Source organism: Falco rusticolus, chromosome 1 (genome assembly GCF_015220075.1).
Source record: "Falco rusticolus isolate bFalRus1 chromosome 1, bFalRus1.pri, whole genome shotgun sequence".
Lineage (NCBI taxonomy): Eukaryota > Metazoa > Chordata > Aves > Falconiformes > Falconidae > Falco > Falco rusticolus.
The window spans coordinates 123,441,050-123,463,928 of NC_051187.1; the positions used below are offsets into that span (position 1 = coordinate 123,441,050).

Sequence of the window (22,879 nt, forward strand, 5' to 3'; positions counted from 1 at the left end):
ACAAATCCACTAATCTGTTATATTTGACTCACCTGTTCTTCTTGCAACTTGAGGAAAAACCCTGGACATAATAGTAATTACCAGCACAGGGGACCACTGCTGGATCAAAAGATCATACTTTACTTGACGCTTCCTGCCAAGGCAATACTATTCTGTCCTCCGTAACCACAGGTTAAATACTTTATGAAATGAGCACACCGATTTTTATGTTGTGGAGTATAGGTTAATCTTTCCCCCAGACCCAATTCAAATCTGCCAGTATCTACCTCTATTAAAGATTACCTATTTGCCTCTAAGGAGTTTTGCATCTGCGGACATTATATGAATAAAGACATTTGTAAACAAGCCCAGGTAAATGGTCTTACCCATTCTGCTAAGATCTTCCAAGGCACAACGTGGTAATACGTACACCTCAGACATCCGGAATTAGGAACACATCAATCATATTCTCCTAAGCCTCAAGAGGCAGCAAAAACATCCATCGAATCCAATTTGAGTGAATACAAATTGAGAGAAATGTAAATTTTAGTGAATTTATGTTTTGGTGACATATTTACCACTCGGGACCAATACTTCAGGAGACATGACTTCTCTGCTCAGAATATGACAGTACTCCTAATGACTTGGTTTTGATGTTTAATATAATGGTATTACTGAATTTCTGGGAATAAACCCTGTAATTACTCTGTTTTGTAATGAATACAGCTGTGATGACTGCTCAACTAAAGTAAAAATAAAATACCGGACTTTGTCCAAAAATGGTCCCAATTCATAATGCACCTATCTGGAGCCGTCAGCAGCCAGTAATTCTGCTTTTCAAAAGTGCAATGGCACCTTCTACAACAGTTTGGCAGCATCATGAGAGCTGCAGCTTTATCTTTTTATTTTTCTGATGGTTCAAAGGGCCAGAGGAAAGTCAGAATAGACTTCTGAGGTTTGGGAGTTTTCATTCTCTACCTCACATATGTTGTTACTGACATATGCAGAGACAGTGTGTGCCTATCTCTGTGTGAAGATCTAGCATTTTCTTTGCCATTTCCAGACAAAGAAATCAATTAATCTTAAAAAAGTTAACTTCAAGAGGGGATGGATATCTCTAGCTACAACTATTTTAGTTTGCTCCAAATTCCCTCGTTTAAGTTTTTTTATTTCTCTCTCTCCTCGACTTTCCTTAATGCAAACCAGCTGAATTTTTCCCTCCTGGGAATGGGTTATCATGCTTTTGGGTTTGTGTACAAAACCCCTACCAGATACATTAACTGTCAGAATCAGAAGAAAACCATTAACTGTGGAAAAACAGGGGGCTGAGATCCCAATCAACCATTGCACTGCATCTACGGAGTGGTGTGCTCTCTCTCTGCTGACAGACCCTATTCATGCTGGACTGAGTGGGACCATGACCCTCACCTGCCACCTGACATTAGAGAGCTCTGCCTGGTTCACTAATGGATAGATCACATCAATAAATCTGATTCCTTGCATTGAGTCGAGGAAGCAGATTGAAAGAGAAGATTAATCTTGCCGACTGACATTATAGGGAAGATGTAAAAGATAACAGAAATTACTGGCTAGGTCTCATATGAACTCTAGTTCACTGATGCATGAGATCGGCTTTCCCAGTGGGCTCCAGAAGGAATTGGATTTTTGTTTCTCTGTGAGCATTTACGCCTGTCTTCATCTTCTGTTAACATTCTTCCTGAGATGAAACCTTGTAGCTGGTGGTGTTTGCCCTTAGCACAGGCTTATGACTGACTTCCCCAGAACCACATGGCTGCATTTAACATAAATCCAAGTCAGCACAGAAACTGTATTATGCTGTGAATTTGTCTCAGCTTATTTTTTGTGCAGAACTGCAATCAAAAAATTGCTTAGGAAGAGACAAAAGTGAATTTCCACTTCCTCAGAGCCAATATTAATACTACCATAATCCAGGAAAAAGCTCCAAGATCACAACAGATCAAATGATGATCAAAGTTTGGGGGAAAGAAAGAGAAGAGAGCTATTACCTATATGCAAAACCAGAGGAAACATCTGTGGGAACTGGAGATAAGCCTCTTCTAACAGCTTATTCAAATGTTTCAGAAAACCACTTCACATATGGTAACACTTGCTTGAATTTGGGTGGGTTTACACTGAGGACCCGCTTTCTCCACAAACGGAAGACTGAGAGCCAAGAGAGAAAAGAAGTCCTATTAGGGCTGCAAGTGCCTTCCTCACTGCTTGTGTGTTCTTTCACATCTGCCCCAGCAGGTTACTCCTCCACTGCTGGCTGCTGTTGGAGAAAGACTGGAGAAGTCAGGCATGGCAACCTGCAGCTTCAAACAGCAATTCAGACTCACCAGTATCCCAACCTGCTGTGAAAGCCACCAGGACACGGTGACTTGAAGGACTGGATACTGACAAAAGCTCCAAACTTCCTCCCTGTAGGTGTGCAAGAGTAAATCTGCATTGTACCTACCTTCTTGGTGGTGTAAGAAAGAATATAGTGCTACTGCATGCACCTGTAAATATCCTACTGTTTGTTCCTCCAAATTCAGATTCAGGCTGCTAGCTCTCTCCCCGGGAGAAGGGGGAGCTCACTTCTGTGATACGCAAATGCCTATCTAGGATCATAAGAACCAGTATAATCAGATGGCTCTGCCAAGCCTGCTCTTTCACACTCCTCTGCTACGCTACAACTCTGTGAAGACGAGCAAGGAAAACAAACGCCACGAGGCTACACTTTGCAGACGTGAGCAGGAAAGTCTGACGCAAAGACTGACTCACGGTGCTGGGCTAGCAAGTGAAGAAACTTGCCACCGTTTTAGTTACTCATCTTCGCTGCAGGATTGTCCCATTACCTATTTTCCAGAGGACAGTGGCTGTTCTTACAGGCTTCTTCTGGGTCTCTCAGAGGACTAGTACTTACACAGACTTCCACCTAGGCTACAGGAAGTGCCTTGGCTCTCGATATTGTTAGTGATATTCATTTCCCAAGGAGACAGCAGATGAAGTGAACCTAACAGCCCCTTAGTGCACTTTGTGATACTGACAGTGTTCATGCTATTCCAGTTCTCCTCTCTCCAAAGGAAGAGAGAGTAGAGGAAAGCATCTGAATTTTCCAGTGAGGACTGGAAATGTTCATGTGGGCAGTAAGCCTTTATATTACAATTCCTTATCTTGTTCCCTGCCCTTCTGAAACCATATCCCTACCAAGACAGAGAGAGAAAGAGAGCAAGTTGTCTCTGAGATGAGGTATTCTAATCTTGGCCAGTTCCTGCCTTGTGTATTGAGTAAATTAAGCTTTCCAGGGAGAAAATCAAAGAAGAAAGGTAGGGCACAAGTACTCCTCCCATCTCTTTTACTGCCCTTGCTGTCTTCATAAAGCTGGAAGAGAACAACTGCTCTAAATGTCTCAAACAGCACATAGAGACAATTTCAAAACCCAAATGTGGTTTAGGAGAGCCTCAGAGCTGCATTATTTACCCAAAGATTAATTCAGAAGTTGGAACAAAGGTTGAAATCTCATCTGCAGCTGAAAGCCCTGACTGAGCTGCCGGACATTTTAAAAGGAGATAAAAGCCGAAGGAAGTTAAAGTAGTGAAGTATTATTCTGTCAGTGACTGATAGGATCTGATTCTGCCTGAAGCTGCAAGCAGGATGAAGTTGCCATCATAATGGATCGATCTGTGAACCTTAGCTCACTTTTTGATGTCCATAGCTGTGGTTCTCTTGCAATTCAGAGTCTGTGATAACCTGTGATGAACTCTGTCCTGCCACTCAGTAGTGCTACCAGCAGTCACTCAAACAGCCACATTCACGTAACTACAATGACAGCGCTGTCATAACCTCTGAGTTACAACCACTACCACCAATTTGGCAACCGTGCATGCACATATGATGCAAATGTCATTCCTGTTTTCCAGTCTTTACTGTCCCTTGGTGAAAACTGGTCTAGTGCACTTCCATAGTCTCCCATTTGCAACATGCCAAGATTTGTAGACTTGAGAGACCACCATTCAGGGATTCAGCATGGCAGGGGATTACACCTTGTGCCCAGAAGAGGGTGATGCTCTATCTTTATTGGTACGTAACTTACACATGCGCCTTTTTGGAGCTGGACTTCTCTTTGTGCAACCAACATTATCAGAGACACTGGCTGCTGGCACTAGAGAGTCATCAAGGTCTGCTTTGCCATCGTGTTTGGTATTATTTTCTCACCTGTTTGAATGTGACAGAAAGAATCCCTGGAATCTGTTCAGATTCCTTTCTGGTTCAACTCGAGCCTCACTTACTGGGATTGCAGACTTGACTGCAGCCATGCAACCATAGAAAAGACATAGAAAAAAAGATCTGTAAAATTTGTGTGCTTAACTTCATGGTATCGATGACATTTTTTTACTGAAGTGTTTTTCTGTTTAACCCGTGATTTTTTCAAGCAAGTTTGAAGAAACTTCAGAGACTGTGTTGAAAGACTTCTTATCAGCATTAGCCATCAGATATAAAATCTTTGTTTTGATTATTTCTGGCTTCTACCAGTAGTAGAACAAATGCCAGCAGCCAAGGTTTCTCATCACCTTGAGTCATTCCTATAGGTGATCAGATTCATGCTATTCAAAAGGATTTCACAAGGAATCACAAGCAGTAAAGGACAAGGAATAATCTTGGGTTTCATCCTAGATATTCAGCCTATAGTCCTCTAGCATTTTAGCTAAGTCCTACCATGCCTAACAACCACTCTCAGTTTCTCTTTCTGGACTACTCCATCTACCGTTTTCACACTCATTCTCACCCTTCTGGGCCCAGCCATTTCCAGTTTTCCCCTCTCCACCCTGCACTCCTGGCTTCTTCCACTCTTAATTTAATTCACTATGCTTTTACAACAACCTGACCTGTTTAAACAGAGCTCTCCTGAACTTTTTCCCAACAAATGTCAAAAATCCTCAGCCAACCTCCTTGCAAAGAAGTCTTAAATACAACAGGAAGTTTTCAAACCTCAACCCTGTAAAAATATGACATTTTCAGAAAATGAGGAGATTCTATAGAAATAGAAAATGCTAGGAATCTTTATCGATAAGAAATATAAATGCAGTCATTTGCTGATAGTGAATCTTACTTTTTTTTGCACATTTTGATACCTAGATAACTCGGGGAAAGGACTGTCAGGTTAGGTAAAAGAAAACCAGACTTTTTACTTCAAATTAAGGTGATTTGTCAGCACATATACTAACAACGTGTTTACATCCTAAAGAAAAGAATAGTGGTACCATGTAAAGCCAACAATACGTACCATTAAAACACTTTGGGATTTCCAGCTGTCTTATAATTAATGCACTGCACACAAATCTCTCGAAGCTATAAACAACTATTCTTTCGGTCTAGGCCTATGAATCATTGCATGAATTTCTATGCAAAATGTCTACTTCTATTACCATTACTAACACTAAAATTGTCAAATTCATTAGATTAATATTCTCTCCATAAGCCATACGAACTAAGAAATAGTGTATCATAATGTAACACACACATGACATGAAAACAAAGAAACAAATATATAATGATTCTAGCTGTGACACAGTATGTTAGTGAGGCTGATAAACTGAATCTTCATGCTGATAGTATGTTGTAGTCTCAAATCTATTATGCTTTGGAACGGATGTGCTATTATCTCTGGACAACTTTCACACCAGGAGATGATTCCTGCTAGCATAATTTTAAAAAAGAAGGGATTACAAACAAGATAAATTTCATTATATTGTTACCTGAATTAGTATCAACTAACAGGAATTTCATATAACATCATTCATTTGCCAAAATACTTGCATTTGGTGGTGCCATTACAAACATATAAAGCACAAACCAGGCATAGTGCTATTAACTCTCCTTCAGCAATTATGCATCTGAATCAGTACTGTATGGTAATTAGTTTACAGGGAACAATAATATTTAGTTTTGTTCTTTTTTACTAGAGCATGCTTACATTTTTACTCTAAAGCATATATATTAGGGTCTTCCAGTAAATATCTGCAGTATCTTTGAGTTTGCTAGTAATTATTAACTAATTGAATTTAATACACCATTCTCTTGCCGCTGTTCATTTTAATTTGTGGCTATGTGAAAGTTTAAGAGTTTTCAGAACATGAAGCATATCAATGTACAGTGTCAATATATTTTACAGATTAGTTATTAAATGGGCAGGTGCAGATCTCACTTAATCAAATACTATCTTACCCCTTTTACACTGTTAAAAGTTACAAGTAGCAAATCAGAATTTGGACATGTATGATTTTTATCATACTATAAACAAAACAAAAAGGTAAATTTATGTTTAATAATTACTCACTAAAACCTAGTGAACTGTGCTGGCTAAGAGGCTGGAACTCATTAGAAATGGTACTGCTTTGTCAGGGTTTTTTGGTTGGTTTTTTTTTTTTGTGTGTGTGGAATAGAAACCAAATATACTGATTTGACATAAGAATCGCAAAACAGTTCAAATGTTAAGACAGATCTTAATGACCAAGTTAAGTAGATATGGAACAGTTCTAAAATATACATTTTATTTAAACATTGAAACATTAAATTGAAACATTCATTTATACGGAATTCTCTATTTTCAGTTTATATATTTATCAGCAGTTCTGGTTTCAAACTAGCTGTTAAAAATATTACAGATTAGGTATGTAATTTTTTGATTGGTCATTCCTTATGCTGTATTAATATGTCATTTCTAAAACAAACATTTGCTGAGTACTAAATATATTACAAACTAAGGATCAGATCTGGCAAATGTGTAATCATGCAAATAGCTTGCAACAGCTTGTAGAATCAGGCCATAGTGAATTAACACAACCTCAACTGCACTCTTACTTTCTTAAGTGAAAGCAAACAAGATTTGGCAGTCAAGGTTTACCATTTTTTATTTACCATAAGTCAGTATGACAAATCATTTGACAATTATTTTTTAAAAAAAATCAGATATAAAGATGAGGAAGTCTGTCCCAGATGTTTTTGACTATTGTAACCAGCATTTTTTTTTTACATCACATTTTGTCTCCTGTGTCAACAGTTAGCATCATGCAAACACTTAGAGTCACATACCCATAACTGCTATCGTGATATGTTGGAGAAAACACATCCATCTCTATAAGGTTGTCATGACCATTTGCAAGGACTGCTTGATTTCCTAATTCTCTATACACAAAGATACAAAAAGATTAAATTAGAGTGGCAATGTCAAATTAAAGAACGGGATGATCCCACAAAAAGAATATACTGACTCGTTGCATAACTTTCTTTTCCCACAGATGTGCAAAACTGCAACTGCATTTTGACTGTGGGATGTGCCTTCCGTGCTGTCTTCTGAAATACATGTTGGATTGAAACCTGACACAGCATTACAAGGCTACCATTAGGTGGTCACTACCCTTTGGTGGTCCCTTATTTAAGTGCAAGTCCTTGAATAAAATTCCTGGCTGCTGCCTGTGGCAAGACAGGCTTAAAGACTGAACAGTGCATAGTGGGGGATGTTGTTTACTTGATGAGGCTGGACCGGAGATGAAGTAATAAAAGTGAACTGAGACAATTAAAAGACAGTCTCTTGCTGGCTATCTGGCACAGCCAGTCAGTCAGCCAGAAAATATGCAGAGGGCTGGCTACCAGAGTGAGTGGAGATGTCACATTCTGCAGACAACACTGCACAGCAGCCTGGGAGGGAAAGGAAGGACCACAGACTCTGGCTCTCTCGGGGACAGGCAAGCAAATGAAGGAGGAAAAACAAAGCTATGCACTAATATTTTATTTAGGACTACATGTTTCTTTTGTCCTATCTAAACCAGGAAAAGGTTAGTTTTGGAAAAAACCACTGGGTCCATGCTTACTTCACTGGCTGTGTATCTTTGAAGAGGGGAACGATAAACGCAGGGAATACTGTGCAAATACTATCGAATTCTGGACTATCGGTGCTTGCCTAAGAGACGGGATGAAGTACACAGCATGGTCAAATTCCAAATATTCATGGTGACAGCAAGGGATTTTTGAGTAGGAAGGATGCCAAAGAGATCAAGCAAAAATCTAAAGTAACACAACATTTACACCAAGGGAAACTTATAAGGATATGGGCTCACTGTGCTAGGATTCAAACACAGATGCTTGGTGAGTACCTAACTGCATGAGAACGTCAAAAGAAAAAATAACTTTTTTATTCAGCTTTACTGTTTGAAAACAATACTGGTTGTTTGACTTAATGAATGTGGATACATACTACTACAATACCATCTAATGTGTGTATATACCGACCCCATAATTAGGGTAGGTCAATCTGTAAAATGCATTCATGCACTCAGCAATCTGAGACCTGTTTCCTCAACTTGCAAACCAGTGATGTGGCATGCCCACGATGATGCACAAGGTCTTCAGATGACTGGGATTTGAACCCCATCCCCAGTTTCTGCCTTTATTTTGTACCATGCCTTCTCAATGTAAGTAACACGTTCTAATCATGTCCATGCATGAAAACGTGGAAGACTTACAGAACGGAACAATTTTGAATTTGATTAAAAATAAAAAGGTACTGTTTTAGTGGGTGGAATGTGTAAAATAGCTGCTTCGAGCAGACTTTCACCACCAGCAGCACTGTGTTTTTGCAATCAATCAGCGTCTACACAAATTGATTTGAGACTTCCCTGGAAACTATCAACACCCTTTCCACACCTTAATCAATACTGAAGGCGCTAGTTTCATTGGCGGTCCACCCCAATATAGACACCTGGGTATGTTCATCACACTTTAGGAATTTCTAAAATCTTCACGTTTTAAAATGAAGTTTGGATCAAGCTTGCAGAATGGTTTTGAAGTAACGCATTCTAGGAATTGTTTTTTCTGTAGCACTTCTAAGGTATTTGAATAGTTCAATTGAATCCTTTAAAATGATGAAATATTTTCCAGCCATCAAGTATTTCTTCAAGTGATTCCCTCTTTCTTCTCAATAAAATTAGCAGATAAGTAACTGAATACAGTAATGTTCCTACCAACTGTATTTTTAAGTACGTTAGGGGTAAGGAAAGGCTCACATTACCAGTATAGACTACAAAAACCACATTAGCTTCTTTGTTAGTTTCTATAAAAAATTCACAGTCCATCATACAAAATACAGCCATCTTTCAAATAATGAGGTATTTTAACACAGCAAATCAAGTAAGAAAAAGCAAAGTTCTTTGATTCACTGACACATTAGCACAGATTCTGAATAAAGTTATATAATATTATCAGAGATTTATTCCTTGACTGGAATATGTAAATTTCCCCTTGCTGACAAATTTATCTTAGACACTCAATGTCTAAAATTAATGAAATACTACCTGAGAAATGCACTAAGCTACCAGCTTCCTTTTATCAACAAATTTATGAAATCTAATGTACTTTTCCTCTGCACATCTCTAACATACATAATTGATTGTGCATTAGAAAAAATCTGCAAATTCAAATATTTGACAGAGAAGGCATTTAAAGACGTAATTTACTAAGTATTTTTAAATACCAGTAATGTAGATCCTACTAGAATACAAAACCATGGAACTTAACTGGTTCCTGGTGCTCATGAACTCATTACTAAAACTTGCAGGTGAATAAAAACTTAAAGGACCAATGATAATAAAAAAAATACTAATATTTAATTATTTAATCACCATTTATAATATTCAGACACCTGACGTAGTCACGCATTTGCATGATTTTGGCTGTCCAACCAGTAATTCAAAGAACAAAATGGAAAGTTATTCAATAGTCCTGCTTTTTTATTTCATCAAAGTTAAAATTGCTCTACAGTGCTGACTCCTCCAGCAGATCTATGCATTCTACAGCTGAACTTAACCCGTAGCAGGTTGGGGAAGAGTCAAATAGTAATGACCATTAAATGTCCAATGAAAAGGCCCTGCAGTCTGCAGGAAGTATTTTCTTACCACCTTGCTTTTGTTTAAAAAAAGTAGATTTTACTGAGCCCCAATAGAATGAAGACAAGTTCTGCCACTGCTCAGTAACCTCGTTGTCATTTAAAGATGGCATCAAAGATGAAAGAAGCATTCACATAATCCAAGTCATAGTTTTAGGCTCTCACAAAATTTTAAGCAAAGAGTCTTTTTATTTTTTATTATTTATTTATAGTTTTAATTTCTATTTCTATTTTATATTTTAAAACCCATAAATCGGAATTTCTGTTGGATGTTATTGATCTGTCAGCTTATAGTTCACCCATTTAGCTGGTAACAGCAATGCTTTACACAAAAGTATTAACACTACACAGAGCCAAATTGCAGAATATGCTATTAAATATACAACTGAATCCAATATTATGATAGATCTATTTTGAAGTCACTTCCATTACTACTGCAAAACAATAGGGACCAGAACCTCCCTCAGGCTTTGCAAATACATCTCTCTCACCTACGTGCTCATACACAAACCCAGCCTTTTCACTACCCAGCTATGTATGACAGCGAGCTGTATGTCATTTTTATGCCACCCATCACCAGTATGAGCCTATAGAGATAGAAAGACAGCTATGTATATATGCTGACATATACATTCTGTACCTCTAAATGGCTGTCATCTAAGTCAGTTAAAAAAAAAACAAACCAGGGGGGAAAAAAGCTGACTATGAGCATAAGCTGAAGTATTGCCGAAGTGGAAATAAACTTTCTTTTAGGCTGAGAAAAGGATGAAGGAACAGACCTATCACAAAGTTGTTAACATAATTGAAACTAAGCCTAAGAATCACACTCAGTAGGGAACCTTAGCCAAAAAAGGGAAAAATCAATGACAAGTAAGATGGGTTCTTCACCTCCAGAGTTCCATCCAAGTGAGACTATTAGAGAAACTACAGTAGGGCTCTGTTAGTTTTTATGTGAAATTTTCACATTTCAGCTCATTCACAAAACACTCAACTCAAATACCCTTAGCTTTTCATCACGAACATTTAAAAGATGAAAAGACTATACCTGGCAAAAAATATTTACTCCAGGTTGGAAGTGGTATTCTCATTCAAGTCCTATGTCTTTTTCTTTATAAAGACAATAAACCCACATACGGCAACAGAAGCAAACACCAAAGACCTTACTGTCTACTGATGATTAACCAGTCTGGAAAACGTCAAACATCTTATTCCCACTAGAAACTTAGCTGTTCTATAAGAACACTTTTTCTTAACGTACTAAATTGTCTGAGCATGATGATGGAATCCCTTCAGTGGAAACCTATTCCACAGTGCGTATGTCTCATTAGCAATACATGAGGGCCCAAGAAAACTACAAAAAGGAAGAGCCATTCCCAAGAGCCTGACAGAAGAGTTACCTGGAACATCTATGGGGACAAAACTATCTAATAAAGAATCTTAAGGTCATATATTATTTCGATTAGTCAAAATCAGCTGGACTACCTTTACTTTACTACAAAATGTAATTTAAAGGGTTTCAAAGAATGAATCGAAGGGATTTCATAAACATATTCAGGAGTTACTGTCACCTTCAATATAGTTATAAATGCTAAGTTTGATGCCTAAATTGGAATATTATAGCTTTCGTTAATAAAAAATTAGTGCTGATTGAGTGTTACATGAGTATTAATTAATCACTGTAGGTAAATTCAGCTCTGTGCCAGTAAGTCCTATAAAAAATTTTTATAGATCATTTTGCATCATACATCATCCTGCATCTAAAGAACCTAATGTCGCCCTTTATATTAGTTGCTTCTTTCCCACAGCCAGTTATCAATTCTAAAAGACAAAAAGATTCACAACAGATTTATCATTACATCAGAACTAAGTGAGCTCTTTCATCTCATCAAATCCTAGGCAACTTTAATAAACACCTAGCCTCACACAGGTATTTCTTTAAAGGGACCAAGTATAAGAGTTAAAAAGTATTATTAAAGTTCCTTGACATTTGACCTGTAGGCAGTATACATTTGACACATAACATACCTGGCAAGCAAGGCAAGAAATCTCTTCCAACAGTCAGAAGTCACAGGTTATGAACAGGAAGGAGAATGCTTGCCTGGAAAAATTAATTTACTCTTCGAGACCAACTGCGCTTTCATAAGCATTGTAAGGGAAAAGGGTACCATTGTGGATTTTAGAGAGAGGATAGATTTTTTTTTGGTACTGAAAAGCTTTCATTTTTGTTTGCTGAGGGCAAGTATTAGCTGCTGGTCACCTTTCATCAAGTTAAATGTTTTCTTTCAAAGTGCCACAGTCTGTAGTAGTACCTAAGTAGTTACCTGCTTTCCAGTGGCGCATTACTGCCAAGGACCCAGCTGTCCTGCAGCTGGACTGACTCAGGTGTGGTTTGCAGCTCGGCGGGCAAAGCAGCCGGCGGGGCCGGACTCTGATTCCTCCTATTTGTCAGTGAGTTTCTGTTAAGTGAGGTGATGGATGGGTGATGCTGTGCTGAATGTTGCTTGTGAGAAGGTGGCAAAGGCTGCAGGGTCGACTGGCCTTGGTTATTTGGAGGTTGTTCTAAGAAGAAAGAAAATTAAAGTTCGTTATACACCATCTCAGCATTTGCTACAACCAAACCAGACTGAAAAATTCAATATAATCCTATCATCTAATATATTTGCATATTATTCTATTAGCAGACATTCAGTGACATTCTCTAAGAGCAAGTTTACCCTTGATACACCAAGTTCTAATTAATATACAACAGATGGTAAAATTGCTTTTGGTTTTAATTTGTTTCAGGGTTGTTTTTTTTTTTTAATCTGGTATTATTAACACCTACAGAAAATAGCATCTGACAGCTCCCCTAATGTGCCTTTAGATTTCAGCTTTTTTTAACAAACCAACCCTGAAATTAAATGGGTAATTTCAGTAGAACACAAAGGTTTTCAAAATGCATATAATCCCTATAATTATTTAATGGAGTTTTTTAAGCTTTATTTAACTGCAATAAATTATTACAAGCTAGTTGCTAAACAGCAGTAGACTAGTTTAGTGCATTTCAAATAAGGCAGATCTGCACTATGATCTGCTAATAGATGCTAAGTATTCTTTAGCAGAAGGTCACTCTGTGAAGCAGATGTTGCTTCATGGATATTTAACAGACTGAATCACATCTGATTACAACGTCAGAAGACTCATATACTTAATGACCGTTACATCCATTAGAACACACACAGAACAGATTTTCCAATTTCACACTATGCGATATAACTACAGTTTGGAGTAAGTCACAGGTGATCAGATAGTCAGGCCATCAAAACGAAAGGAAATATTTTTTGACTTAACCAAAGCACACAACACCCATAAAGCTTAAAACCAAAACCTCGAAACAGCAAAACCCACAATCAAATATCCCCAGCAATGCTAGGTTTTAACAATCCGTTCTGTAAAATCAGTGGTAAATAAGTCATAAAAAGAAGACACACTTTGCCATACAACACAACGAATACAAAATTAAAAAAAGTCAAGACACGTAATTTATCATGATTTAGCAATGACTGATAACACTTAAAAATGTAACACTTAACATCTAATTCAAATTGCAATTTATTTCCTAAACTAATGTAGTAGAAAATACTTAATAATACAATTGCAAGTTTTAAGCAGAGCAGAAGACACAGGGCCTGCACTTTGCTCACAGTGTAAATGCTTTCAAATTAGTTTTTTGATCTTCATAAGCAATTCCCTGTTTGGAACTGGTTATAACTGCAAATTGTTACAAACCCAATAATAATACCTTGGTACAGAGAACACAGGGAAAGTATTTCAGTTGAAACAGACGTTTCCAGTAATTTACAGGTGACTACTATAAAAACAACTTAACAATGAGAAATTTGTCATGTTGTGAACATAAAAAAATTTGAGAATGTTAAGGAATAGACATGCTAAGCTTTAACAGAAATTCCAGACTTTGGAATAATTTTCTTTCCCAGAATCCCATCCTGCCTTCCAGTTATCTTGTCTGGTCAATACAACTTTTGCCACCGACTGCAATGCTGAATATGTCATTAAAATAATGACAGCATTTACATACCAATAAGGTTTTCAACACCAAAACCCTAATAATAATAATAATAAAGAAATCCAGGAAGGACAGAACTGATCAGCTTTGTCTTTACTAACACTGAGACCAAGAGTGTCACTCCATGTGATTACAATCACTATCAAGGGCTTCAAGCCACATTTCAACAAGCCAGCTAAAGGAAAGTTAATAGACTAACACTAGCAAAGACGTTTTTTCCCGTGTCTATTTAAGATTTTATCTGATTGAGATTACAAGCTATTTATTGGCTAAATCAGAACTCACTGTGGCCCTGTATTTTATCATATATAGGTGTATATGTGTATATAAATATATATACACACATGTGCATATGTAAACATATATATAAGTATAAATGATTAATTACAGAACAGAAAAAAATACAGGTGAAATTAAAACAATTTTCCTTAATTTTAATCAGATAAATTACTTAATCAAAATTGTCCTAAGGACCCTTTTTGTTACTCCCTTTTTTGACTCTCCTACCTGCCTAGCCTTGCTGAACTGCAAAACCGTCCTCCCCCGCAGCTCCTACTAGCTGAAACATTAGATTCTGACATCCCTCTTCTTCATTAATTTCTTTTCTCATTTAAAATCACAGCTGAAAACCAATCTTTTAACCTATCATTTTTAGTACTAAAGATCTTGCATCATCCTCTGCTAAAGACAAAACAGAGGGTAAAATAATGGTGCTCTCTTGCACAACGGAGGGTGTGAGTAAGGTGTGTGCCAGCCCTGCAGGCTTGCCTCAAGTGGGTGTCAGGCCCTCCCCCACAAGCTCCATCGGAGAGGAAGAGGGGTAGTAAAGGTTCTGTAAAGGCTATTTATGCACTCCCCAAATAAATGCATAGATCTAGTAAGTACACTGATAACATGCTGGAGGAGTGAAACCGCATTCCTCAGCCCATAGGCCAGCTACTTAGGCCACTGTTTGGGATTTAGATTATTCCCCCAGAAATTTACTTAGAACCCACAAAGCCCTTCTGCTATGTAACATATAAACATTACTGACACTGACAGAGTAACATATAAAATAAATACAGAGTTGTGGGATAAGGAACATGAGGAGCAGGCTAGAAGGGAGCTAGAGGAGCACAGCAAGTGCAGCTTTGCAAAGATCACACATCCTTGAAGCCCACTGTCTCTCTCCATAGGATGCTGCCAGGTGACATTTTCTAGTGTCCGAGGGTGACTCCAGTTGGCAGGGACTCTACAGCCTACAGAGAATCAGAAATACCTGAAAACTCCGGAATGATTTATTCCTCTTCTAATTGTGCAAGAGCTACAGGTAGAATTGAGCCTAACAAGATTAGATTTTCCATAAATCAATAGAGCTAAAATCTATATTCCTCTAAATTTCCTCAGTCCTTTATTGTTGTTCTGAATGAGAGATCACTGAGGACTGCTCTTTCGATCTTTTCTTCAGCCTGCCAGATTTCCTGAATCCACAGTTCTTCTGATTGCTACGCAATGCCTAAGAGAAACGTCAATCTTGCACCACTGATTTGTGAGGAAGATATCATCATCATCATCAACAACAATCACGTTTTTAATGCTGTTCTTAAACTGGAGCCAGAGTAACTTTTTTTATTTTTTTTTTACTCCTCTTTTAGGGAGTTAATAGCTAAAGAACAGCTTTCAGTATTATTGCAACTTTCACACAAATCTATCAGTCTTATCTAGTAACTAAGCCTTTTGACATCCTTGTGATACTACGGAAATACTCTCATTGCAGGGAAACTGAGGCATATACGTCAAGTGATTCACACAGGTCTCCTGAGATACCAGCATCACAGCCGGAAAGGTACTGGGTTTTTGCTTTTCATAATTAAGGAATTGATTAAGACAGTGGGAGTTTCATGACACAGATACATACTTCACGATGACCTCTGCAACGCTGGAGACTACTCTTGGTGAAAATTCTCCTGCATGGGCCACAATGGCCAGCATCGCAACCCTATAACTCCCTCCTTCTTCTCTATCCATCAGCTTGCTGGAAAATGGGAATTGTAGAGGGAACCTCTTCTCCCCTCGGTTAGTGAAAAGATGGTCCTGGGCTTGGCCAGGGCCCTCACAACAAACCACTTATTAGAAATTTCCTTCCTATAGACTATCAGGAAGAAGAAAGACCAAATGTGATAAATCATGACCGTGCTGAAATACTTAAAAACTACTGCAGAAAGCTATAGTTGCTTTGCTTTAAACTGGATGTAAAAAGCTATCCTAACTAATCTAAGAGAGAATGTCTACTTCACACTAAAAATAAGCAGGTATGGGTACAGGTGGGCTTATGTCTAAACCCAATAAGTTTTAATTAAAACTTTCTTGCTCAGTCTAGACCTTAATGACTGTTGAGCAATCCCATTCATCTTAAAGAGGTTTCTGCAGCAAGAAGCAAATGTAAATTGTCTGAGCAACCAGCCTGTGCGTTCAAGTTGTTCAGGTGCACCAAAAAAAGCCCCGTATTTCTGAGGCATTTGCTGCATAAGTCAGCATCAGATAGTCATGCATGCAAACATATGTACAGAACTTGGGAAAGTCACAAGAAATCGGGTAGAAAGCTGTCTTACTACAGTTACATGAATTTTTCAAAACATATTTAAATTGTTGTTTACCCTAGGGAACCACAGTGAAGCAAAGCAGCCATTGCAATTGTAGAGGTAAATTATACGCACTCTGTAGCCTTTCACAAAACCTTTTTCTCTTTTCTTTTTCAAAAAGTAATCTACATTTAATTAATTTTATCATTTAATTGTTACAGAATTTGAACGGCATATGAAAGAATACAGAGCAAAGCTTACATGAAAGTAAAAAGTAAGGAGAAACAGACATTTATGATAACTACTGTCATTTGGGGGAAGGGGTTAATTCAGAAGGAGAAAAGCAGACCAAGTATCCAGGAAAGAAAGTAATTTGTTGCTCATTTTGTGCGATAGCCTTTCTATAACAGACAGATCACTGAGACCTGTCAGCTAGCTACTCATCTAGCAAAAAGAGGTGATTTCCATTTGATAAGGACTAGGCTTTTTAATAGGGTGTAATTAACGTTAACTCTGAGTTTCCATGACAAACACAAAAGCGAAGACTTCCATTATGATATAAACACTTCAGATGTGAACATAATGTAATTCAGTATCTGTCTGAAAGAGTTTTAACTCTTTCTAATCAGGTTGCTCCTTTTTTCCTCTCTCTTTAGATGAGTCTCTGCCATGGTAAAGCAAATACCCACAACATATACCAGAAGTAAGCAGCTGGACTAGACTGAATGTTTTAGAAAACCGGTAACAAAAAAGATAACCTCTCCTTTCCAGGTCACTGGTCCCTGGTCTGATAGCCCTTGATTGCTAGCAGTCACAAGCAATTTCTGTAAGAACTGGTTTGATTTCCTCAATAAAACACTTTGATACACTTGAAATTTTACTTAATTGACACATGGACATTATCTCCAAAAGTACAGTCAGCGGAAGTGGGATTTACCTTGGAAACCCCTTCACACTGAAGAGAGTGGGTAGTATGGCTTAATTATTCCCACAGCTCCCAAAGGAGCTCTTTTTTTTTTTACAGTCCCTGCTTACAGGGATAACACAGGTACCTGTACCACTATGGCCAGAGCTTAAATGATTCTGCCGGCAATTAAAACCAATCACTCCAGAAGTCTCTAGTGTGGGAGCACCTGTCATGGGAAGCTGTATTTAATTAATGAAAACAAAAAGAAGGTTACGGGTTTAGAGAAAACCCATGTATTTAAGTGTTCATTTGTAATTAGGCAGATCTGTCTTTTGAATGAAGCACTGCTTCTGCCAAGGTGTGCAAGACTCATAGATTCCTTTCTGATCATTTAAAACATGATGTAGTGGCAATCGAGATAACTTGCTGTATGTGCTTATTTTGTGGTTAATCCCAAGTATTTGCTTAACCTTATCCATGTCCAAATTGGCTCGGCCCTGCCAACTGCTTCAAGGATCCAAACCACTCATTCAGCCCAAGGAATGAGGTGACATAGTGCCTACCACCACAGGAGAGCTCTTTCACTTTGATTTTTTGTCAGCCTGTACCATCCTTTCTGCTTGCTTTACAATTAATGGACATACAGATGGAAAAAGAATGAACTCGCAGCCACTGCTGCCAACTACCTCTTGCAGCACCCTGTGCTTCTGTGCTAGCTACCTGTGACAAGAATGTGGAGAAGTGACAAGGACACTTTGATGAAGATATGCATCTCATGTGTGTGTGTGTGTGTATACTGTTAAAATATAAAATGGGAAAAAGTCATACAAGTAGCTTGATCAAAGTGGGCCAGTGCTTGTCTCCTCATCAGTGCACTGCCTGTAGGGTCTGACAACCTGTCAAGCTACCTGGGAGTGAGAAACTACCGGTGAATTTAACTGCAGGATACGCTCTGAAAGATTGCACTGCCTTGCTTATGCATCCTGAGATAGGAAGAAATGATAAAGAAAACCTGAATTTTGTTATTCACATTACACATTTTCCTTTAAATCTCAACATTATTTCACTTGTTACAGAGAAATAAAGATGACTGCTGTGAAAGCAAAGAAAGACATGCTTGACTGTGGAGAAACTTAAAATGGTCTCACAGTGCACACACGGTCAGTGTCTGTCTAAGATCTGCCAGATGACAAGAGGAGAGAAGTAGCTGGAGCTCCCTGAAGGGCAGTAAGATAGTCCCTAACATGTAACGTTGGTACTTTAAACCACAAAATACACGTTGATAATTTCCTATGCCCTACAACATATGGAAGTTGTTCTTCACCAGTTAAATACATGCTGGAAGACAAAAACCAAGTCAAGTGCAAGAAATGCAGTCTTTAGGAACTGAAGAAAAAATATTTTTCCAACGTCTTACAAGTACTTTCAGGCTGAAAGTACACCTGTAATGTTGTCTTTCTCTTTTTCATCCATTTAGTAAAGTTATTTCCCCTCAACAACTTCGTACTGATAATATCTGTATGCTCATCTCTGTTTTATAATTCAGTTCTCCATAATGTTTTAAAAATCTAATGCAGCAAACAGAAACCACGAGTTATTAACAATCTTTTCACAAAAACTTTGTAAAGTATATGAACTACACTTTAAACTTGCTTGAAAGGCAGAATTTTTTGTCCCTGGTATTTTTAGAATAAACAAGCTAAAAAGCTAGACACCCTAATATGATACGTGACCCTGTGAAGATAGATAAAATAACTTTTTATTTTATGGCATTTACTTTGAAAATCTGATTAAGATAGATGTCTCTAGTTCGTAATTCTTCAATGTCATGTTGTCATAGTTCCCATCAGCAAGATGCTTTAAAGGCTTTCGATTAATATTGCATGCCAGAACTGAAATTACATCCTTTGTCGTTTAGTTCTTAATGGTGCAAGTGATATCTATCAAGTAGTGTTTTATGAAGCATGTGTGATTTTTATTACAGGCTGTTTTCACAAATCTTCTTCAGGTTTCATAAAGACTGTTCATGGTTCACAACAAAAATGCCCTGCATTTACAATCTCAAATGCAATTGAATGCCAATTCTCAAATGCCAATTCTCAAACGCAAAATGAAACTTGGAATTTCTCTGCAAGGTTTACCAACAGAACAAAACCTCTTCCTTAATTTAAATCTGTATATAATCATATTAATTACCAATGCAAAAATGTTACTGAAAGCCCCTCAGCTCTTCATGAGAACTACACAGTAAAAAACCCCACCAACGTCAGTAAATGTAGTCATGTATTATTTTCACAAGTAACGAGTTATGTTTGCCAAATCTTATAAGTGCCTTAATTTTTTAAAATGGAAGCGACACACAGATAAGTCAGATGATGCAACATTCCCCCATAATCCAAGTACAACAGAGATTTTCATGTGTAGCATCCATTTCTGTAAAACAAGACACATACAGTTAAAACTTCTTCAGCTGGCTGGAAACCAGACAGTTAGGGGCAGCTGAGGAATAAAATCAGAAGAAAAAAGAAAAACATACAGTCGTATAGATTGATACCCAACTTAAGGTTGGTTATTTTTGGTCAACCTGCCATTTAAAAAAAATATGCAAAGTCAATAACACAAACCTTAGAGGACACATGAACAGAACATTTTTTAATTATTTTTTTTTTTTATTGTCCAAAGACGTCAAGAGCTTTCTCTTGATACCTAAGGCAAATATACTGCAGGAAGAAATACTGCCCACGGAGAAGAAAGTGGGCATTTCTTCCACAGGTGGTGGTCAAGGAAAAATCAGAGGATTTACTTCTGAAAGGTTTATAAAATGCTGTTTCCACTCTGTTGTTCACTGTGGGAACTGAACCAGCTCACTTTTTAAAACATTTTTTCCATTAGCTGGAATCGATCCTCAAAGCATTCCAACATATCCACCTCCAGCCTGCAACTGCTTCATTAACCCCTTCAATACATATGTAACATTTGGTCAGTATCATGGCAGGCAAAATCTGTTTAATTTAGATACCACATAGTGAATGATACACACCACCTTGTCCACGGTACCATGTAACAAACCAGCTAACAGAAGGTAGTTACAAAGCACAGAGGGTGAAAGAGCTCAGGCTGGGAGAACAAATTCATCTGGATCAAGGAAAACCAACGATGATCCTGTCATCCACAGGGCAGACATTCTAAGTAACAAAGTAAACTGAAACTTTGCAGGTTTTCAACTGAATTGAGGATGGCTTAATCATCTTATGAAAGCTGAAACAGAGTTAAATATTTCAGCTTCAGTGAAGAGAGCTACAGTGGAATGAGTTCAGCAAACAGCCTTCCTAATAGTGGCTTCTTTATCCCCACAGGGATTTAAGAAGAAAGATGAAAAAAAAGAAATACAGAAACACTGCTAAAGTAAATTGAAATTTAACCTGCTGGGGTAACATACTTATGATCTTGCTTTACAAGAAAAAGAAATTTAAAAAAGTAACATTAAATGCATGATGGCAGCTATGCACACAGAATGAACTAGAATCAACAGTGTACTCACAATACTGCTGTCATACTACACCTTCCTTCCACCCCAGGCTAACCCACACAAGTAGTTAGCAGGGACACCAACAGCCATTACCTCTATTCTCTTTTAAGGACCTGAGGTCTGGAAACAAACAAAACTTTCCAATGATAACACGTCATTGACTTATTTCCAACGATCTACCTGGAGATCAAACTGGGAAAAGATGATATCCATGCTGAGAACTGGCAGAAGCTTGCTCACTTGAGTGACAAAAATGACCTTCAGCTTACATTATGCAGAGATTCAAACTACAATAATGCAGTCTTCAGCGGTGAACTCCTGGCCTGGCTTCCCTGAAGTGGGACTGAGACGTTTTGCAGGACTCTGGGTTCAGTTTTTTTTTTTTCCCTGGGGGACAGCAGTCTCCCAGAGTAATACTCCCTGGGGCTGCGGATCACCAAGCCCATAGGTTTCACTTAAAGTCACACTTGTTTCTATTCAGAATAGACTTTTCTGCATCTTCATAAATGAGAACACCCTTCTTTCTTGTTTAGTCAGAAGTGAGAAAGTTAATGCAGTTATTTCTAGCTTCAGATAATATTCTTTGCCCATAACTTCTAGAAATCAGTGGAGAAATAAGTTTTGAGTTCACAAATTGAAGGCCAGCTTTCTAATCAGAGAATTCAGATTTTCACTGGAAGAAAATGAAACATGAAACAAAAATGGAGAAATCTGGCTGAAAGACTCTGTAGAGAGAGTAAAAAATCAGCTTTCCAAAATGTTGACAGGGGACTGGAATTAATATGAAAAAATCTTTGAATACATAGCCAAAACCTGCCTGTAAAACACAGGTAAAACCAACTGGAGTATCCCATTTTCTGCTTTGCTCACCCAGCTCCTTATGTTCATACCAAATACAGACAGCCACTTAATTTGACTGCAAAAACTGTGATTTATAAATCAATGTTATAAAAAAGAAGTACCATTCCTCAGCTGTAAACTGAGTAAGTTCTACAATCCCGATTCAGGCAAAATGACAGTGTGTTAATACATGTAGTCATCTCATACCACACGTTTAACTTGAGTGGGGTATGGATTGCAAAGTTTGATGCATGACTTCTTAATAGATTTCCTAGCATTTTCAAGTGTTAGGTAATTTTGGTTCCTATCCAAAATCATTAATCCAAGGAGAGCTACGACTGTATGTTTTTCTTTTGTCTTCTGATTTTATTTCTTAACACTTCCAAGAAAAATAATTTGCCAAAACTATTTACTTTAGAAGCAAAGTTACTACTGTACAGATTAAAAAAAACCCCAAGCTTTCAAGACCTTCAACCCCCCAAAAAACACTCACAAGTCATGATTATGTAATGCTTACAGCTGGCACAGCCAGTGCTGCAAAAAACTATTTTCTTCCCAATAAATAAAATAGTACCTAAAGGCTCTTTTACTACTTACTAAACCTGACTTTTACTGACATATGGCTGACATTCAAGAAGGAGCAAACCAGTAGAATTCCTCAATTCCAAGAGCCAGGGGGAAATTCTTCACTAATTAAGTCAACTGAATTTCTGTCATGGACTTGTTAAGGTTAATGGCGCCTCTTGAACACTCTGTAAATTCACAAATCCAAAAGTAGTTTCAAAGGCCCCCAAATTAGTTCATCATAAACAAAGAAATTTTTGACCGATTTCTGCATGCTCAGCCTTGTCTGGGAACACAAGGCCACACTAATAAAATCTGTAAAAGATAAGCTAGGAATGGGAAAACACAATATACAACTTCTAAGCACAAACAGGTAAGTTTGTTTTATCAGATTTGAAAGAACTCAGATAAGAGGGATTCATGTTTTGCTTTGGAGGAAATGAAAAAGGAACAGGGGCAGTGAGATGAAAAGAAAACCATTGGGGGA

At 37.8% G+C, this 22,879-nt stretch overlaps 1 protein-coding gene across 6 annotated transcripts in view; it reads right to left on the bottom strand.

The window, feature by feature from the left end:
• The window catches only part of TENM3 (teneurin transmembrane protein 3), a 323,322-nt gene that overhangs the window by 124,243 nt on the left and 176,200 nt on the right, over nt 1-22,879 (bottom strand). For 3 of the 6 annotated variants that reach the window (XM_037399283.1, XM_037399273.1, XM_037399262.1), the window contains exons 4-5: nt 12,247-12,484; nt 7,078-7,170 (exon numbers count right to left, since the gene is read on the bottom strand). In XM_037399283.1, the coding sequence (XP_037255180.1) occupies nt 7,078-7,170; nt 12,247-12,484 (331 nt within the window). The remainder of the gene's footprint in view (nt 1-7,077; nt 7,171-12,246; nt 12,485-22,879) is intronic. The other 3 variants (XM_037399302.1, XM_037399311.1, XM_037399292.1) reach the window with 1 other exon arrangement.